Raw genomic sequence first — 19549 nt, forward strand, 5'->3', positions numbered from 1 at the left:
ATTTTCGGCTCTTCAATCCATTTCATTCCCAAAAGTCGGCTAACCTAATGTTAGTCTACTTTCCATATATTGTTGGACTCTTCCAACCCTAGTGGCCGAAACATACTTTCCATTTGTGAGCAAACCCTATTCGGCCAACACCTTCCTAGTTGGGAAGATCCCTAGCCACCCACTCCACTTACCAAACTAGGATTTCTATAGTTTAGGAATCCCTAGTTGACCCAAACACTTATCCTATTTGGCCAAGTCAATCCATTTGAGTTTCTTGAATCTAGGAACAACCCATCAATCACTCCCCTTGCTTGTTCGGCCAACCCTAGCCGACCAAGCTTTACCCTAGCTCCTAAACCCTAAACACAAACCCTAGCCGCCCATCTCCATACTTCCAAACCCTAAACCTAATCCAAAGTGGCGCCAACCCTCATCCTACCACATTGCCGTGCACCACTTATCACCCTTGCTACCATACACCTTTCCAACCCTTTCCACCATTCCATTCATCCATTCTAGCCTAAACACTTGACCTTACCCTACCAAAGTTGTGAGATCTCTAGTTTTACTTATATTTTTAATCCTTATTTTTGAGGTGTTATATTGTTAATTTAATTATTGTGTTAATTAAAATATATTGTTGGTTATTTATTTTGGATTTTATTTTATTGTTTTGTTAATTTATTTTAGAGTATGTTATTTAGATTATTTGTATTGTTTTTATTTTTGGGCTTGTGTTTATTTTTGGGCTTATTATTTGTGTTTTAATTCGTTAGGCCGTGTGTGTGTGTTGTTAGTTGAAGCCCAGCCGAACAAACCGGCCCAGCCCGTGGCCCGGCCCAGCCCAGCCCGCGTGAACCCAGCCCTCACTAAACCAAACGGCGCCGTTTGGGTGAAGATGAAGCTAGGGCTTCATCTCTTCTCTTCTGCGCCGCCCCCTTCTATTTCTTCTTCTCCTTCTTCATTTCTTCTTCTTCTTCTTCCTGCGCGCAGCACGCAGCTGCTGCCGAACGGGACCCAGCCGTGAGCCACCTCCACCTTCATCTCCCTCTCTCGTGTCGATCGGCATGCGCCCCGAAGGCTAGCTGTCAACCCGTGGCAGCACACGGTTGTTTCTCCATCCGCAAGCTCCTCGGTGGCGATGGGCATGGCTTCCGTGCGTGCTGCCGTGCCACGCGTCCGCGAGAAGACTCCCATTTCTCCACGGCTTGCTGCCGTTATTTCCTTCCTCCTCCGTGCGACACGGGTGCCATGCGAACCGCCGCACTTGGCCTATAAATAGGCCACGGCTTCTCATGGTTTGGGGATCCCGAATTGAGTATTTTGTTTGTGAAATTTTGGAGTGAAATCGAGTAACCTTGTAAGCTTTCCGAGTGCGAGTTGATGTTAAAAATTGTGAAATTTTTTGTGTAATCCGAAAGCTTGAGGCTGCTTTTGGCCGTGTTTGGTGTTTGTTCTAAGTGAGGAAATTTTGTTGGTTGTTTCCGTGAGTGTGTGGGCTGTCGGGCAGTGTTGCCGTGTACCATTGTTGCGCTGCCGCTTGTACAATTGTCCATTTCATCATGTATGTAATTTTCTCTAGTAATATTGTGTGTAATTTCTCAAGTTTATAAATAAACTGTTGTATTTATTGGCTTTATAAACTGTTGTTTAATTGTAAAATTGTTGGTTTGTTGGAAATATATTGTATTTGTTGAAATGTTGGGCTTTAAACGATGTTGTGGAAAAATGGGCCTTGGGCCGTTGGAGTTGTTGAGAATTTGTAATTGAATTATTTAAATGCGTATTCCAATAAACTGTTGAAAATCATATTTATCGTTTTATTAAATTGTGCGGTGATGTCACGAAGTCTGTTGGATATTGATACTGTTGCATGGATGCGTGTGTTTCACGACCCCAAGCCGAGATGGGGCATTATCTCGGTGGAGCTTCTCTGGTCACTCGGGAGCGTAACAGACTGATGTGACGTCCCCTGAGTTGTCGCAGGGCGACAACGGGAACGGACGAGACGGTGACGCTCCCGTACCGATTCCATGACCTTTGGCTGGCGAGGTTAGAGGATGATCAGCTACGTACGCACTAAGCGCGGAACTGAGCATCACTCGTTACGAAGTCTCATGCACGGACGTTACCCGTGATGTGACGAAGAGAGCCAGGTCGTGCGGATGGTCCCTAGGGGAGACCGTGGTGCATGCTTAATGACTAATAATTTTGATTGGACCAAAATGGAATTTTTGGTGTAAGTGACTAAAAAGTGTATTTTGGGAATAAATATATATATTTGGTATTATTGTGAATTATGTGCGTTTGGGAACGCGTGTTACTTCTTATATCTCCTAAATGTAATTTTCGTTAATTATGTACTGAGATGTCATAATCTCATGGTGGTGTTTTACCCTACGGTTCCGTTTTATGGTTCCGTAGAATTTGACGCAGAGCCTGAGTATGAACCCGAGGAATCAGCTCCGCCAGAGGGTTGACTTGCTGAGTTACTGTTTAGTGTTATGGGATTTGTTTCCCCTATGTTATTTTCTGTATTTACTTTATCTGTCGGATGACTGTTTAATCCTTGTAAAGTTATGTTATATGTTTTAAAAACAAATTCTGGTACTGAATAAAGAAAGACTTTTTATTTCTCCGCTGCGTATATTATTTTGTACACTTATTGCATGTTGTACACACTCTGAGCACTGGTCGATGGGGTGCGTGATCCGTGTGATCATCATCCCGGTGTCACGAACTCCACTAAAATAACACGTGGGGGTCGAGGGCGCCACAAAAGTGGTCATCTTGACCACTATTGTTCGAGAATCAAGCAAGAGATGAACGGAGGATCGGTCATCACAACACCACTATTAGCGTGGAGAACATATTGTTTAGGGACTTGACCGAGGTCCCTAACATGCCGTCGAGCCACGCCCAAACATTGTTGAGCTCCTATTGAGTCCCTATCCAGACGTCGTTGAGTCCCTTCCCTCTTGCCGTCGAGTCCTATTGAACTGCTTCATTGTGCCACACAATCGAAGTCCTCTACCCGCCGATTCCCTTCCCTCTTGATCATTCCCCCTCGATGGTCATACCTTGTACTATCATTTTATCTACTCTACAGTCACAATCATTCAGACAAGCATGAACAACATATACTACTCTGCGTGTGGGCTGCTAATTAGATTTCAAGCTTTACTTCGGTTATTGAGATAAAATTGAATTCAAATCTAACATGTCAACCACTAGTTCAAGTCATTTCCTAACAACACCCACATAAAATATAATTGGTGTTGAGAATAACTGTATATCTAAGACTAACTCGAAATATAGTAGCGGAAATAAGCAAAAGAAAATACTGACAATCACACAGAAACAACACCAAGATTTAAGTGGTTCAACTCAAAGTGGGCCTACGTCCACTGGTGGGGTCGGTATCAGAGATTTCACTATCAACAAAGATGGAGTACAGAAGAATAATACAAAACTTCTTTCACAAAGAAGTTTGAGAGCTAGAAGTTATCGCTCTAGCTCTCAAACTTCTCTCAAGAAAACCACTTAAACAAAGAAAAGTGATTTTTGAAGTTGTAAAACAAAAGGGGGGCGCCGTTTGATATTTATAAAAACAGTGAAAATTCACTTCTGTGAACATTGGCTCGAGCGAACTCTCGAGCGAGTGTCTAGCGAGCGTAGGGTTTTGACATTTCGCTCAAGCTAACAGAAGAGCGGCATCAAGCGAACTCTCGGACTTGAACTTCGCTCTAGCTGAGTGTCGAACGAACTCTCTGACTTGCATTTCGCTCGAGCTGAATGTCGAGCGATGTCGAGCGAACTCTTGGACTTGAATTTCGCTCGAGCTGAAAGTACCTGCTCGAGCGATCATACAACAGAGCACTATTTCAACTGAATTCAAGCCATCTCTTAACAATTGGGATGGTCAAAATTTTGAGGTTACATTACTTACAGAGTTTCAACTTCTTGAAAAATGATGAAACTACAGATTTGGGGTAGGGCTCATAGCAAGGCATGTTGGAATGTTCACAATTTGTTCTATACACAGCTCGTGAGTTATGCCAGTAGTTGTTAGCTATTCCAAAGAGGGTCATGGGGTCGAGGCATCGAGGAGAGATGGGGTATTCAAGAGAGGGTCACAAGGTCTAGGCGTCGAGGAGAGATGGGGTAGTCGAGATTCCCGGTGGCCGATGGGAGAGAGGAACATGGGTTGGGAAAGGGCTTTTTGTCGATGGGAGAGATGTAAAAATTAACTGAAAAATCGGCCTGAATCAGTAGAAATGGTCTGGTCCGTGGCCCGTTTCCTTACTTTCAAAATTGGCATGTATCGGTCCGGTTTTGATTCTATGCTTTTTAGAATTGGACCGGATCAGACCGGTTCACTATATTATATATTATAAATTATTTTTTAATATTATATATAATATTTGTTATATATTTCAAAAATCTACTGAAATATTATTTTCCTCAAATGGATTTTAGATGAAGATTAGATGAGGTCAATAATGTTCATGTTTGTCAAGATGATGTTTGTTTCAAAATTCATTCCGTACTTGTTAAAAATATGTCTAATAAAATCATATTGGGTATTCTTTTTATTTTTGACAAGGATGTCATTACTATTGATCTTTTTGGACAAAAAGTTAGATGCCTCTGTTCTTCTTTGTTTATGAGATGCTAGATTTCTAAAATTCGATATTAGTATTCTTGGAATGATTCAATCTTCATTATTTAGTAGTCATGTTCATTTTAATTGTTTTCCTAATTTAACCCTTGCTTTGGATGATAAAAATATTTTAAAGGTTTTAACTTTAAATATTTTGACATTTGGGTATGATATGGAAGAAGGTAACAAACCTCTTGCTATTGTTTACTGTATCTATTACAGGGTTTTAAAGACTAATTTAAATCTCAAATCTATTTTAAAAACAACAGGGAACAAGACTTTGTTAATCCAAAGTTCCACCCTTATGCAAATATTCAGGTCCCAGATGATTTATTGGAAAACTATTTATCTTCTTAATGAATGGACTTTGGAACATGAGGTTCCTCCTATTAATATTTTCAATGATCAACCTAACATTGATTACATTCAAAATATTTGGATGATACTGTTAAAATTAGTTTTGATAAACCTCTAGTCATCAATGAAAGAAGAAATTCTTTTGTTGATGCTAAATCCTCTTTTGTTGATTCTGAGATTCCAGAAAGAAAAGATCAAAATCTCAAAAGATTCCTAGAAGATTCAATAAAAACAGTCCAACTTGTTTAAGTTAAAACTGGAATGAGTTTCCACCTCCTCCCAAGTTACTTCTGCTTATTACACTACCAAGGATGTCGATATATCTAAAGGTAAATCTATAAAGGAAGAAGCTGATAAAGAAGAAGAAGATATTTCATCTTTATCACCAATAGCTTCGGATATGGTTGCACATATTCATCACAGCCAACTAAATGTGATAAATAGAGCTTTTAAAATTGATTTAATTTTTTTGTTTAAAGAATATAGCTCTGTTGAAAACCATTTGGGTAGATTGATTATTTCTTCATATCCCGTCATGAATGATATTTTCAATTCATTCACCAAATTTACAATTGTTTACATTGATGATGTTCTCATATTTATTAAATCTATTAATGAACACTGAAAATATTTGAATTCGTTTCTAGATGTTATCAGACTTAATTGTCTAGTTGTTTTTGCTAAAAAGATTAAATTGTTCCAAACCAATATTAGATTTCTGGGTTATGATATTTCTGAAGGTAAAATTAGACCTATCAATAGGACAATTGATTTTGCTGACAGATTTCCTAATGTTATTCTTGATAAAAACCAATTGCAAAGATTTCTTAGCTTTCTCAATTATCTTGCGGAATTCTACCAAAACATGAGGAAATAATGCCGTCCATTATTTGAACAACTACACACTAATCCTCCTCCCTGGTCAGAACTCCAAACTACCATTGTTAAACAAATCAAGACATGTTGAAATTCTTCCGTGTCTTGGTATTCTTACTTCTGATTCTTCTAAAATTGTTGAAACTGATATTTTTGATATTGGTTATGGTGGCATTCTAAAACAAGTTGTTTCACTAGGCTCATCTAAACAAATTGTTTGATTTCACTCTGGAGTTTGGAATAATGCACAGCTTAATTATAATACTATTAAAAAAAATAATATCCATAGTATTATGTATTTCAAAATTTCAAAGTGATTTATTAAATCAAGAATTTCTGCTAAGTGTTGATTGCAAAAGTGTTAAATATGTTTTAGAAAAATACTGCTAAATATATTCAATAGATTGTTTATTTTACCTGTTTCATATAATATTTTTTATATTATATATAATTTATAACATAAAATTTTAATCTTAAACATGAAAATTTATTTGATCGTATGCTTTAAACATAATATATATATATATTAATAACATTTTATGGCCTAATAAATTCTCAATATATTCTATTTGATAAATACATAATACATTGGTAATACTAATATACATTAGTATATTAATTACATTTCGTTTTAATTAATTAGTATACTAATGTATATTAATACATTAATTACATTTTATGTCTTAATACTAATACTATTAAAATTGAAAAATTGGATCAAATCAGTAAAACTAGAAGTATCAGTTTGGGAGGATAACCGGTGCATAATCGATTTTTGAAAATATAAAACCGATACATACTAATTCGATACTAAATTTTATCCAAAACTAGACAAAATAAAGCCGGTTACAACCCTAAGAAAGAGGATGAGAAGAGAGAGTCGAGTGCAGAAGAGGATTGATGGATAGTGATTTCCTTTTGTGTGTATGTGTCGTATTCCCACGGTTAGTCTCATGGGTTGCCTACGTGTCAAGATACTATTGGAAGGTATTATTTGGCCCGTAAAACTCCTTCCTGGTGGAAGATTTTCTCTCCTTTTTTTGGGTAATATGTAAAGATTAATAAATGAGCAGTAAAACATTACTGACCCAATGCATGAAAACATTACTGACCTTATCGACTGTAAATTTCGATTGTTGGTTGTCATTACAATCGACAAAAGAGACGAAACTGGCCAGCAGGGACTAATTTAATCCTGAATATTTTTTTTTTCCTTTGTCATATAGAAATAGATGACAACTATTTTATTGCCTGTAAATATGTATTAAGAGCATTGGCATTAATTTCATTAAAATTATTTTTAAAGTTTGATAAAATGTATATAATTTTTATAAATTCAAAACTTTTCTAGCCATAACTCCACGTTGAATTAGCCATTGAATTCATCAAAATAATAATATAAAAATATTTTTTTAATAAAAATATTTTTATTTTTTTTCATATTTTACAATTACACTAATCATATGTTAATTAATAATTTAATTTAATTCTTACATTATTATTACAAGACGGTTGGAGATTAAACGTGAATAAAAAAAACATTTGGAAATTAAAAGTGAATAAAAAATAGATTTGATAAATGAATAGTAGACTTTCAAATTTGAAGAAACCTATATATTTACTGTAGCTCAAAGTTTCACATTTATCTATTTGACTAATCCAATGCAGCCCTATTTTGATGAAATTCATCAAATTTTACATTTGACTAGACTTTTGATGAAACCAATACTAATGCTCTAAGAATGGGATAGAAAGTAGAAACCCTCCTAGTGGTACCTGCCTTGTTTGTTTTTTTCCTTTGGATTTAGAGATGAATTAAATAAAATATTATTTTTAATATTATTATTATTTTGATAATTTAAAAAAATTAAATTAATTATTATATTTTATGTAAAAATTTAAAAAAATTGTAATAATGAGATGAGATAAAATGAGTTGAGGGGAATTTCAAATCCAAAAAATGTCTTTTCTTCTATCATTATTTTCCTCCTTTCCAATCCACCATTTTTAATATTTTCCTAAAATTTCACACTCAGGTGCCTTCCATTCCCCAAACCTTCTTGACGTTTTTCAATCTTTTTTTCAGAAGAGAGTAAACAAGAAATCTACATAAAAATTTTAATTTTTTAATAATAAATCTCATTTTTTTTCAAAATAATTAGACGACATTTACACAATTAATGACTGCATCTAACATTACTCTTAAAAAATTGATTCCCAAACTCTGTCTAGGTTCCTTAGCTTTTTGTATATTTGTAGAATATTGTTTCAATTTTGTGAGAGGAGGTCTAGAGGATAACCACTTTGCTTTTAAAATTGAATATTGATTAGTTATTCTTATACTCCAACTAGATTTTTTAATTTTAACAACTAAATAATCATATAAAATAGGTCATAGGTTACTTTATGATCAACATAAACTGATACTCCATGTACTTGATCACCACTAAACACAATTCATTGTAACATACCTTGACTCCTAAATAACTATATATATAGTTCACATCAGCAAACTACTAGAATATAACTAATCTGTTGTCTGGACAATGCAGCGGTCTCTCGGTGCCAGAGAATGCAGATACCACCCTACACGGCATACTAAGTTAAGGAGCAATTTCAAGAGATTAGAATTTAGCCCACCTACTGGAAGAAATGCATAATATGGTGGGAAGAATAACTAGGACCTTATGCTTTTCTATTTACAAGTCCAGTTCATATCCAATGATCCAATGCAGCAGCAATGAGAAACAAAGCTAAACCTTCAGGCTGAAAAATAGCAAAAATGTGGATTTTCATGCAGACTTGGCATAGTGAGATTCCCCTTGAGTGTTCTGAAAATGTAAAGGCTTCTTATAAGACTGCAACAATAGAGAAGAACAAACCACACTAATGGATGAAGCAGCCATGCAAGCACCCGCAAGCCAAGGTGGTAACCGAATTCCAGTGAAGGGGAATAAGATTCCAGCAGCAATTGGCACGCCAAGGATGTTGTAGCCAAGGGCCCAAACATAGTTGAGCCGGATGCGAGACATCGTCTTCCTGGAGAGATCGATGGCCGTAGCTACATCTTCCAAGTTGCTCTTGATGAGAACTATATCAGCAGCTTCTATAGCCACATCAGTGCCAGCACCAATTGCCATGCCAACATCAGCAGCAACTAAGGCTGGCGAGTCATTTATTCCATCCCCAACCATTGCCACATTCATTCCTTTCATCTGCATCCAATTCCAGTTCAACATGTCAAACAAGGTCATATTAGGCTCACCTTTCTAGAAAGTGACCAACTAGTTAGTAAGATCAGTCCAAACACGAGAGGCATTGATTCAAACCAAATCCCCTCACTTTTTCAATCATCTCGCATAAATTTACCAAACCTCTACAAACCACTTCAAGAACCACAGTAATTAAACTTTGGCTGATGGGTTTTACTAATCCATAATGAATGTTATCATGCCTCGACCAAAAATCATGAAAAAAAGACCTTCTTTAACCATCTTCTTGGAAAATTTTGAAATTTATCAAGCAACTGAATTATCACAAATTTGTAAAATCAAAAGCGTATGGTGATATACTTGGAGAGAGTTCAGACAGTCAGACAGAAACTCTCTGCTTTCAAAATTAATTTATATACACTATCAAATTATGCAAATTCTTGTGTGGGTTAAATAAGTAATTAACTGGATAAAAACCATATTGGTAAAAAAAAAAAACTTGAGGCAACAGGATCGATCATGCAAATGTTGAGGTAAAATTGCTAACTGTCATCCACCCTGATCAACTCGGTTTCTTTTCAGTTTGGGACAGCTATCTCTTCTCATGTCTCGGCTATCTATTCACTATTAGGCCTTAGATCTCTACCATCTTGTAACCTTACCTACTCCTAAATGCCTCATCAAGAACAGAATTTCAGAAGAGACATATATTCACACCAAGGCATCAACTAAACTCACCTGTAATTCTTTGATCTTATCAGCTTTTCCCATTGGATCTATCTCAGCGAAAACCTTATCAATTCCAACCTCCTTTGCAATGGCAGTTGCTGTAGCCCGGTTATCACCAGTCACCATGATGCTTGAGATGCCCATTGAGCGGAGGAAAGAGATGACACACCTAGCCTCTGGCTTCACTGGATCAGTTACAGCGAAAGCTCCAGCAACCTTTCCATCGATGGCAACTAATACACATGTTCGAGCAAGTTGTTCATTTTTCAAAATATAATCCTCAACCTCAGGACCAACTGGAATGCTACAAGCCCGCATCAGTCTTTTGTTCCCTACTAAAACCGTTGCTTCACCAACTTTTCCACTAACTCCAGCTCCAGTATGCACCTCAAAGTCTTTGACCTCTGTGACATGTTCAGTGTAAGAGCCATTCTTCAGGCGCAACCTCTTAGCATGTTCCATCACAGCCTTTGCAAGAGGGTGTTCACTATTCGCCTAGACATTTGTTGGAAATAAGTCATGAAATTAGCTCATACTTTATACGCATCTTAGTAAAGCAGGTATCATAGTGGCTGTGCTGTCATGCCAACATGGAATTTACCACAAAAATTATGTCAGGGGTTGTTCCTGACAATCAGAAACATCGCACATGCTGCCAACATTATTTAAGAAACTCCTAGAACTAGACATCTTTAAAAAATGCGTACCAACCAAAATTTATTTCACACAAGAACAGCATCCAAGCTATAAACACTAACCTCTGCAGCAGTAGCCATATCGCATAAGTCCTCCAATGAATAACTGGAAAAGAGAACATCACTGACTACTTCTGGTTTTCCTAGTGTCAGTGTCCCTGTTTTATCAAAGACAACTAATTTCACCTGCAGGCAAAATCGGAAAATGAGTCTTGAGTTAAATAATCCTTTCACCTGCAACGCGACAAATGACAATGAGATTATTTTTCTTTTTTTTGGATAAATAACAACCAGATGAATTCAAACTGGCAAGACTTGGGTTTTATTAATAACGTCACACAAAATAAACACAAGGGTGAAAGCAATATGTTTAAATGAGATTCTCCATCTAGCCGAATTTGAAAGATAATAATCAGGTGCTGGTAGACTAGTGCTAATAATATTTTTCTAAATATCACATGAAAAAAGGTGCATGCTCCCAGCTATTTTCTGTAGCAAAATCCCACTATAAGCCATAGAAGTCAACCATTCCCATCAATTTGAAATGTAGAAATTGCATTGTCAAAGGGAAACTATTTACTTCAGGGGAAAATGAAATTTTAGATGATATTCCACACAAAAGATAGAGAAAACACTACCCTATGTTCTGCAAAATAATGAAATTGTATCAAATATGATATACTAATTAAGATATGTTTCAACAGACTACAAGGGAAAAGGAACATGAACACAACTCCCAGCATGAAAGGTTTATAGTATTTGATATTACAACACTAACATGACTGGTAATTGATTTTTCAGAAACGATTTCTCAAACTTAATTCAGATAATACAAATGACTCACAAGGTTTCCACCCTATCAAGAGCTAGAGCTAGAGCTAGGGGTAAGTATATTCACACAATATACAAAAAATAAAATCAAAGCGTTTGTCCACAACAATAGCTGTTTTTGAGCAGTGTCAACTTACCTTGTGTGCCTTTTCAAGTGCATTTCCGCCCTTGATAAGCACACCTTGTGAAGCACCCTTCCCCGTGGCAACCATTACAGCTGTAGGAGTTGCTAGTCCCAAAGCACAAGGACAAGCAACCACCAGTACTGAAATACCAAACTGCAAAGCAAGCTCGAACTTATTAATTGCTTGTGGCATCCAATGTTCGGGGTAAAGACGAGCTTGTCCAGCAATAAACCATCCCAGCCATGTCATAAATGCAGCAACAACAACCTGAAATAGGTTGAACCAATATTATCATATTTCCTTCAACAGTTGTCATAGAACATACTTCTGTAACAGACAGTACAGTAACCTAAGAAATGCCTTGATATCTCCTCTATTAGACATTTGCTATCAATCAAAGATCAAATTAACAGTAGAAAAGGTGTAAAAATAAAATTAATTAAAAAAAATAGGATATACAAAAAAAAGTTTGGATCAATCTCATAATAAAAGTTGTAAAAAAAACCCAATGCAAAAAGTTCCAGAGAACCAATGGAATTATTCTGCCCAGCAACCATCAAGGGCAAATCATCATAGATGATTAGTTTCCAAGCCGTGTGAGAACAAAGTCCCAGATCATATAGCAAATGGAGTTCCACTTTCCTTGATAGGCATCCATAAGCTCATCCTCCTAAATCCAATTATTTGCCTATGTTGGGATTGAAGTTTTAAAAAATCCTTTTAAAAAGATTAAACATAGGCAAAAAAATCCTTTTGCCTATGTTTCGAAAATCCAAACATCTAATCACGCCTATGTTTCACAAAAAACACCTCTTACAAAAAACACTTATCCAAACAACTTTTCAATTCTAACAACCCATTTTCACAAACTCCAATACAAAATGCATCTCAAAAAATGTTATCCAGATAACTTCTCGTTTTACCTACCTTCACAAAGCCCAATACAAAAATCTTGCCAAAATTTTTTTCGAAAAATCTCAAAAGTTGAAGAAATTTTCGCTTGCTAAACATGCCCTTAGTGCTTTCCTTTTATACCTCTCAGCAAGAACATGTGACTGTAGTCCTGGTTTAAACTAGTAAATCCATTAAATAGAATGGAAAAGAAAGAAGTAAAAGAAGTGGAATAGAAATGGGGTAATGTTTTAAGCAAGAACAAGAAAGACAAAAAAGGAAGGAAAGAAGAAAAGTGTCGTCTACATAATCTGCAGCAAACCATCAAACCAAGAATTTGTTTCCATAAAGAGAAAACTATCTCCTGTTGATAGCAGAGTGACTGCCACTATAGAGGTCTACTGTGGATTCAAATCAAATCATGACACCCATACACACAAGCCAATGATAATCTTATTCATGAACCAACCACAAGCTTCAAATTACTTAATTTGGATCCATTTCCCTAGTACAAGCCTTTCTCATCTTCCCAATGTGTGTGTGTGTTTTGGCAGGGGAACCAACCGCAAGCTTCAAATATTTAATTTGGATCCATTTCCCTAGTACAAACCTTTCTCATCGTCCCAATGTGTGCATGTGTTTTGGCAGGGCAAGCATGGGCTCAAGATATTTTTTTTATATAGTAAAATCAATTTTGTTGAAAGGAAACATAGGCGTGGCCCAAGTACACAGGAGATATACAATGAAAACACTTAATTACAAGTTAAGGACTAGAAATGGATACAAGAAAGTCATGAAAACTATTCCCGTTAAGAACAATGACAGAGGCCCATAAATACAAGTTTCAAGATTTGAGGACCATTGACTCACCATAGGAACAAAAAACTTGGATATCTTGTCAGCCAGTTTCTGTACAGGTGCTCTGGCAAGCTGAGCAGCTTCAACAAGCTGAACAATTTGGGAAAGTGCAGTCTCTGATCCAACATGAGTGGCCTTAACAAGTATGCATCCATTCTCGTTCATAGTCCCACCAATAACCTATTTTTGGCATTAGAAACAGAAATCATTCGCAATTCAGATTGTCCTTATTAAATATCACTCAGCAGAATGTAAGAGCCAAAGATGTAGAACCTTGTCACCAGGTCGTTTAGCAATAGGTATTGCCTCTCCTGTGATCATACTCTCATTGACATGGCTTTGACCATTGATCACTATGCCATCAACGGGAACTTTTGCCCCAGGAACAATCTTAATTATGTCATTTTTTTGTAACAATTGAGTGCTAACTTCCATCTCTGAAACAAGATTTCCATCGTTATCTAATGTTAATAGATGAGCCGTTTCAGGAGCAAGTTCAGTCAATTTCGATAAAGCGTCCGATGTCTTTCCTTTAGCCAGAACTTCCAGATATTTCCCCAAGAGTATAAAGGATATCAACATGGCACTGGTCTCAAAAAAGTCTTGCCCTTCAAATTTGTTAGAAGTCAATGCTTTTATCACTACATAAATAGAGTAAAAATAAGCAGCATTGGTGCCTAGAGCAACCAGAACATCCATGTTAGCAGACAATCGTCTCAGTGAATGATATGATCCCACATAAAACCTGGCAAGGAGATACAAACCCAAAAATTACTTTCACAATATTATTAGCATATTTATGCTACTCAGAGACAGAAATTCTCAAGTTAAAAATACAGAGCTTGAAACAATTGCAAGGACCAATATTAAAGGAACACGAATTGAGTACCTTCGACCAACGATGAACTGTACTGGTGTACAAAAGATCCACCTTAGAAGCATACCAACAGAGAGCATGTTGTGAATCTTGCAGTCCAGCCAGTTCCCATAAGGAGGAAGCATTGGTAGCACCATGGAGAAGATGAACACTGGAACTGAAAACAGGGCACTCAAGAGAAACTGGTTTCTATACCTCTGAATTTCCTGCAGCTGCTCAGTTTCCCTTCGTCTTGGAGCAACATACAATTGTGCATTGTAGGATTTTGAGCCACGGCCAGCCTCTTGGATGCAACTTATAATAGATCTTGGACCAGTGAGGTCTGGGTTATAAGAAACACTTACCTTTTTTTCTCCCGAGTCCATTTCAACACCAGTCACACCTACAGCTGACTCAAGAGATGACCGAACGATAATCACATCTTCATCTGAATTAACTCCTTCAACTGTTAGATGTACTTTATTTAAATCATTCCCGGAGCTGATGAGATCAGCTCCAAAGCCAGCATCTTCTATTGCTTCAATGATGTTGTAAGTATCAGTAATATTTGGATCAAAGTGGACCTTTGCTTCTTCAAGAGCTAGCCCGACCACTGCCGTTTTCACTCCATCAGCCATTAGAAGGGCACGTTCAACAGACTCAGAGCAGCTGGTGCACATCATTCCTTTAATCTTGAGTCGGCATACTGCTATATCTTGTTCTGTAAATTCATAAACTGGGAAGCCTGCGTCTTCTATAGTTTCCTTAATTTCTTTTGCCTAAAATAAAGGCATATTGCCATGTTTCCGGTTACCAAGAATATATAGAAAATTCACATTTCGAATTATAAACAGCCAGATATGAACTATAATGCCTTCTGCTATATCATGAAATTTGGAGATGACTATAAAACAAACTCAATATAGGTTTTTCCAGTACAGATCAAAAACTTTCCGGAATGTATCTTTTGTATAAAATTGTTTATGATGACAATATCTAGGGTTCGCATCCACACAAATACCATCACAAGTACGCCCATGCTTATAAATGTCCATATACACAAACACTGAGAAACAGTTGTAATATTCAACACCCTGGATTGCAATATTTCTAGTTATCCTATCTTTTCCGTAAACCTCAGCAGCCAAGTGGAAAAAATATATCTTCTCTTTAATATAAAGAGGAGGAACAAAATCGAAATTTCTGGTCACAAAAATATAAATATGTTTGGGAAATTTATAAAATAGCAAAATCATGCTCATCTACCATCTATCTTCTGCATCACAAAGGTCAAGAGAATTATAAGAATGCAAAGATTGACTTTTCATTGAAAATAAATTTGCCACAACAAATAACGAAATGAGCTCTGAAGTTTATATACTTTAGTTTCTAAAAACAGACTTTTTTATCGTAACTTCTCAAAGCACACGTTCTTATAAAAAAAAAAACTTCTCAAAGCACACTTACATTGATAAGCTCAGGTATGTAAGTAATTGCGGCCTCGCCTTGAAGGGCTGAAACCACGGCATTCTCAACCCCATTAAGCTTTCCCAGCACAGACTCTATAGAAGTTGCACATGAGGCACACTTGATATCCCCTATTCTGAACTTAGCCGTCCTATGCTTCTTCTCCTTCTTGTTATTTGTTTCAGATATAGTAATTGCAACACTGTCTGAAGGCTTCAATAGAGGCGCTTGGAGATCATCCCGCCCATTAGCGTCCATAACTCAAATCCAAGAGTTCAAGCTCACTGCTCCTAAATAAGAGGTGAAAAAGAAAACAACGTCAAGTACTCCATATTTTGCATTACGAACTACAAGCCAACTCAAACACAAAGTTTTCAGGCGTTAACAATGCAAACACAGCCCACGTAGCACTGAGTCATAATTATTAAGTTCAGATATTTCACCCATTTTAACTATATTGTGGCTCATAATTTTCAGCGATTTGAACCATAATTCTAGAATCTTTTGCCAGGCTACATCGTCGACGCATCTTTAACAATACAAATCTTTTCTCTTCTTGCCTTTATAGTTATCTTGAATTTCTTATTCTTGTAAAGTTGACTTTGTACAATTCTTTTCTCTTCTTGTCTTAAAGCTATCTTGAATTTCTTGTTCTTGTAAAGTTGACTTTGTAAAACAAAAAACAAACAAACAAGGAACTTTTCAATTCCAATACGATCAGACTTACTAAACCACAAAAACTTTGATAAAACTCGTAGTTTGACAAACACTTCAGAAATGAAACGATAAGCAAATTTCTACTGCAAAAAAAAAAACAAATTTGAGGGAAAAAAAACCGCCCATAAGAAACATCGAACGCCTAAATAAACAAGCGAGAGAGTAATTCGACCAAGAGTATACGAAATCAAAACGTTTCAAGTAATCCCGATACTGATCAGAGAACCATCTTCCATTTCCCCCAAAAATGAACGTTTCAAAATAAGGAAGAAAAACCAAATAAGCAAAACTACAACCTGCTATGAAAGAAACCACAACCAAACAACACAGAGATATATAGGAGTACGCTCTGTGTGAATTCGCTTTCGATGGCACGGGCGAGTGGACCAAGGGGAAAAAAGGGGTTAAGTTTTGCGCTCGAAAAGGGAAAAAGTTTGGGGCTTTTGTATCAGAGATGGAAACGGACGTGGTGGGGGCGAGAAGAGATGGGAAGAGAAATTTTAGGGCTTTTTCCCGATAATTGTTATGGCTGCCGAAGAGAGAGGTCAAGGTCAGGTAACCGCACGCAGAGAGAGTGCGCCAGAAAGTTCTGTGCGCGTGATGCCTCGAGGCTTGTCCTTTTATATGCTTTGCTGCCCTTTTGAAATTTTGAAATCTTCCAACGTCTTTGTACTATCCCCCCTCCTCATGGATGATGCTATTTCTTCTCTCTCTCCTTTCCTTTTTTTTTTTTTTTTTTATTATTATTTTATGCGAAGAATTTCGTTTGATAAATAAATTCGTCACGACTCACAATTAATCTCAATTCATCATTAAATTTTTTTAAATGTCAATATAAAATATAATAAATAATTTAATTTTTTAAAATTTTAAAATAATAATAATATTAAAAAAATAATATTTTAATAATATTTTTTTATCTCAACTCAATTTAATTCAATTCAATTTAACGTTCAAATGCAATTAAAATGAATTAAGGAGATTAATAAATACTTACATCATGAAAAATAATGGTAAAAAATAACATTAAAAATATTTTAAATTTTATTTACGGACAAGGGTATGAAAATATATTTTTCTCTATTATACAGCAGACAACCATTGATAAGTGTGTGAATGAGTGGAGTTCGAGAGCGAGTCATGGCCAAGACTTGTTCATTTAATTTTTATTCGAATATGGGTTAAGCTTAACTTATCAACAAATTACATTTTATATTCACAAATAACTCGTTTATTATTTGAAAAATATTACTAATCATCTATATATCACACACTAATATGTTATTTGTCATTTTTATCTTTATATTTAAACACACATATTTACACATCAATATGTATATGTTTAAATAGAAGAATAATTCTATTTATTATTCCCAAACATCACACTTATTTTAATTTTTTTTTTCATTTTTCCTATAACAAGAATGTGATGTATGGATAATGAGTAAAAAACACTCTATTAGTTTAACAAGAATAAAATAAAACTCTCCTCCTCCATGGGGCATGACTATGAAAATATCGTATTTCGTGTTCATTTAAAGGTTAGGATTTGCATGAAGCTTTTACTCTGGGTTTGGAGGCAAACTCATTTCACTACAAGAAAAATAAGTATTTATGACAGATTATTTACAATAAAAATTACTATTTACGATAAAAACAAACTCATTTTAATAAGAAATAATCATTTTTACAGAAAATAGTTGATACAAATAAACAGTTTTCTTATAATGTTATGGTAATTTGGCAAATGTGATGTCAGGTAATTACATATTTGCACTATGTTTGGTTTAGATGTGGTTTGTTGATTAGCATATCCTCTCTAGTATTCATAGACACGAAGACACATCCACCATGATTTCCAAAAACTAAAAAATTGAAACGATGTGTGAAACTCACGTGCATGTATGATGGAGCGTTAAGTCTCACGTGCCGGTGAGATGGAAGAGTTGGTATCATGAAGAGACGTAAATTGGAGGATGACAAAGTTGGCTGCAAACAAAATATTGTAGATGTCGCATCCTGCAAGAAAAAGGAAAAGGAAAAATGGAGAAGATGAAACCAGAGAGATAAAAAACTTCATATTTGATGCTCAAAAAGGCAGTGATGGGTGTGTGAGGATGGAGAGGTCGTAGTACTAGGCCTCGTTTAGATTTAGAGATGAGTTGATATGATTTTAGATAAGTTAAATAAAATATTATTAAAATATTATTTTTAATATTAGTATTGTTTTGATATTTGAAAAATTTTTATTGTTTATTATATTTTGTGAAAATTTAAAAACAATTATAATGATATGATGAGTTGAGGTGAGTTTCGAATCCAAACAAGACCTAATTCATAGCAGTAGTCATAATACCACTAAGCGCGCGTGAGACACACTAGTTAGATAAGGAGGATTGTTCAGCCAAATGGGAAGAAGGGTTGACCTTAAGCTCCTCCTTCCGACAAAACAAGCGATTACAATCTCATATTGTATGCATGGGTTCAATTCATAGCTCGACCGAATTTGAACTTCTAAATCTTAACATCTCAATTCCTAGCTCCTAGCATAACTAATTTTCACTCAGTACTCCATTGTCTTGCCCTTCTTTTGTATATGCACATGGATTAAAGTGACAAATCCAAATACTAGATCACCATTCACACATGACCCTAAGAAAGATTCTAAAGAGATTATGATACACTCGAGAGTTTTTGAACAATGGCTTAATTTAGTAACGTTGATTTCAGCTACAATCCAAGTAAGGTAAGCACATTAATAATGGCAAATTAAATTATGAATAGTAATTTTCTCCATATATGTATATACATTAAAATAGTCAAAAGAACTAAAAAGAAAGATGGCTAATCTTTAAAGAGATCAGGGTTTCAGTCCCGTTTAAATTTATAAACAAGTCGAGATAAGTCGAGTTGTTTTAGATGAATTGAATAAAATATTATTAGAATATTATTTTTTAATATTATTATTATTTTAAGATTTGAAATAATTGAATTATTTATTATATTTTGTGTGAAAATTTTAAAAAGTTGTAATGATAAATTGAGGTGAGTTTCCAATCCAAACCGGGGCTTAATGAGGTAGCATGTAAGAGGGATAAGATAAGTTTTAAGATAAAAAAAAAATGTTGTATAAAATGATGAAAAAAGGAAGAGAAATTAAGAAAAAAAAATAGAAATTGTGTAGAAGGAATAAAGTGGAGGTGGATGGTCCATGTTTGATTGTGCAACTGGGTTAGGAACCACACGAATATAATGTTGGTTTCCAAGTCATGTGGGGGACG

At 35.6% G+C, this 19549-nt stretch overlaps 1 protein-coding gene across 5 annotated transcripts; it reads right to left on the reverse strand.

Moving 5' to 3' along the window:
* Window positions 1-8281: 8281 nt before the first annotated feature.
* LOC108998719 (copper-transporting ATPase HMA4-like) lies at window positions 8282-16862 on the reverse strand. Of its 5 annotated transcripts, none has more exons than XM_018975395.2 (9): window positions 16565-16862; window positions 15552-15835; window positions 14118-14863; window positions 13502-13973; window positions 13241-13408; window positions 11492-11746; window positions 10587-10709; window positions 9838-10323; window positions 8282-9102 (listed from the first exon to the last, which is right to left on the reverse strand). In XM_018975395.2, exons 2-9 carry the CDS (start codon window positions 15807-15809, stop codon window positions 8680-8682), a joined length of 2931 nt encoding a protein of 976 aa, XP_018830940.1. In that variant the 5' UTR covers window positions 15810-15835; window positions 16565-16862; the 3' UTR covers window positions 8282-8679. The 5 variants fall into 5 exon arrangements, with proteins under 5 accessions (XP_018830940.1, XP_018830938.1, XP_035541127.1 ...); XM_018975393.2 differs by having other exon boundaries at window positions 15552-15841; XM_035685234.1 differs by lacking the exon at window positions 16565-16862 and adding an exon at window positions 16452-16552 and having other exon boundaries at window positions 15552-15841.
* Between the last annotated feature and the right edge of the window lie 2687 nt (window positions 16863-19549).

The sequence above is a fragment of the Juglans regia genome, chromosome 14 (assembly GCF_001411555.2).
Source record: "Juglans regia cultivar Chandler chromosome 14, Walnut 2.0, whole genome shotgun sequence".
Lineage (NCBI taxonomy): Eukaryota > Viridiplantae > Streptophyta > Magnoliopsida > Fagales > Juglandaceae > Juglans > Juglans regia.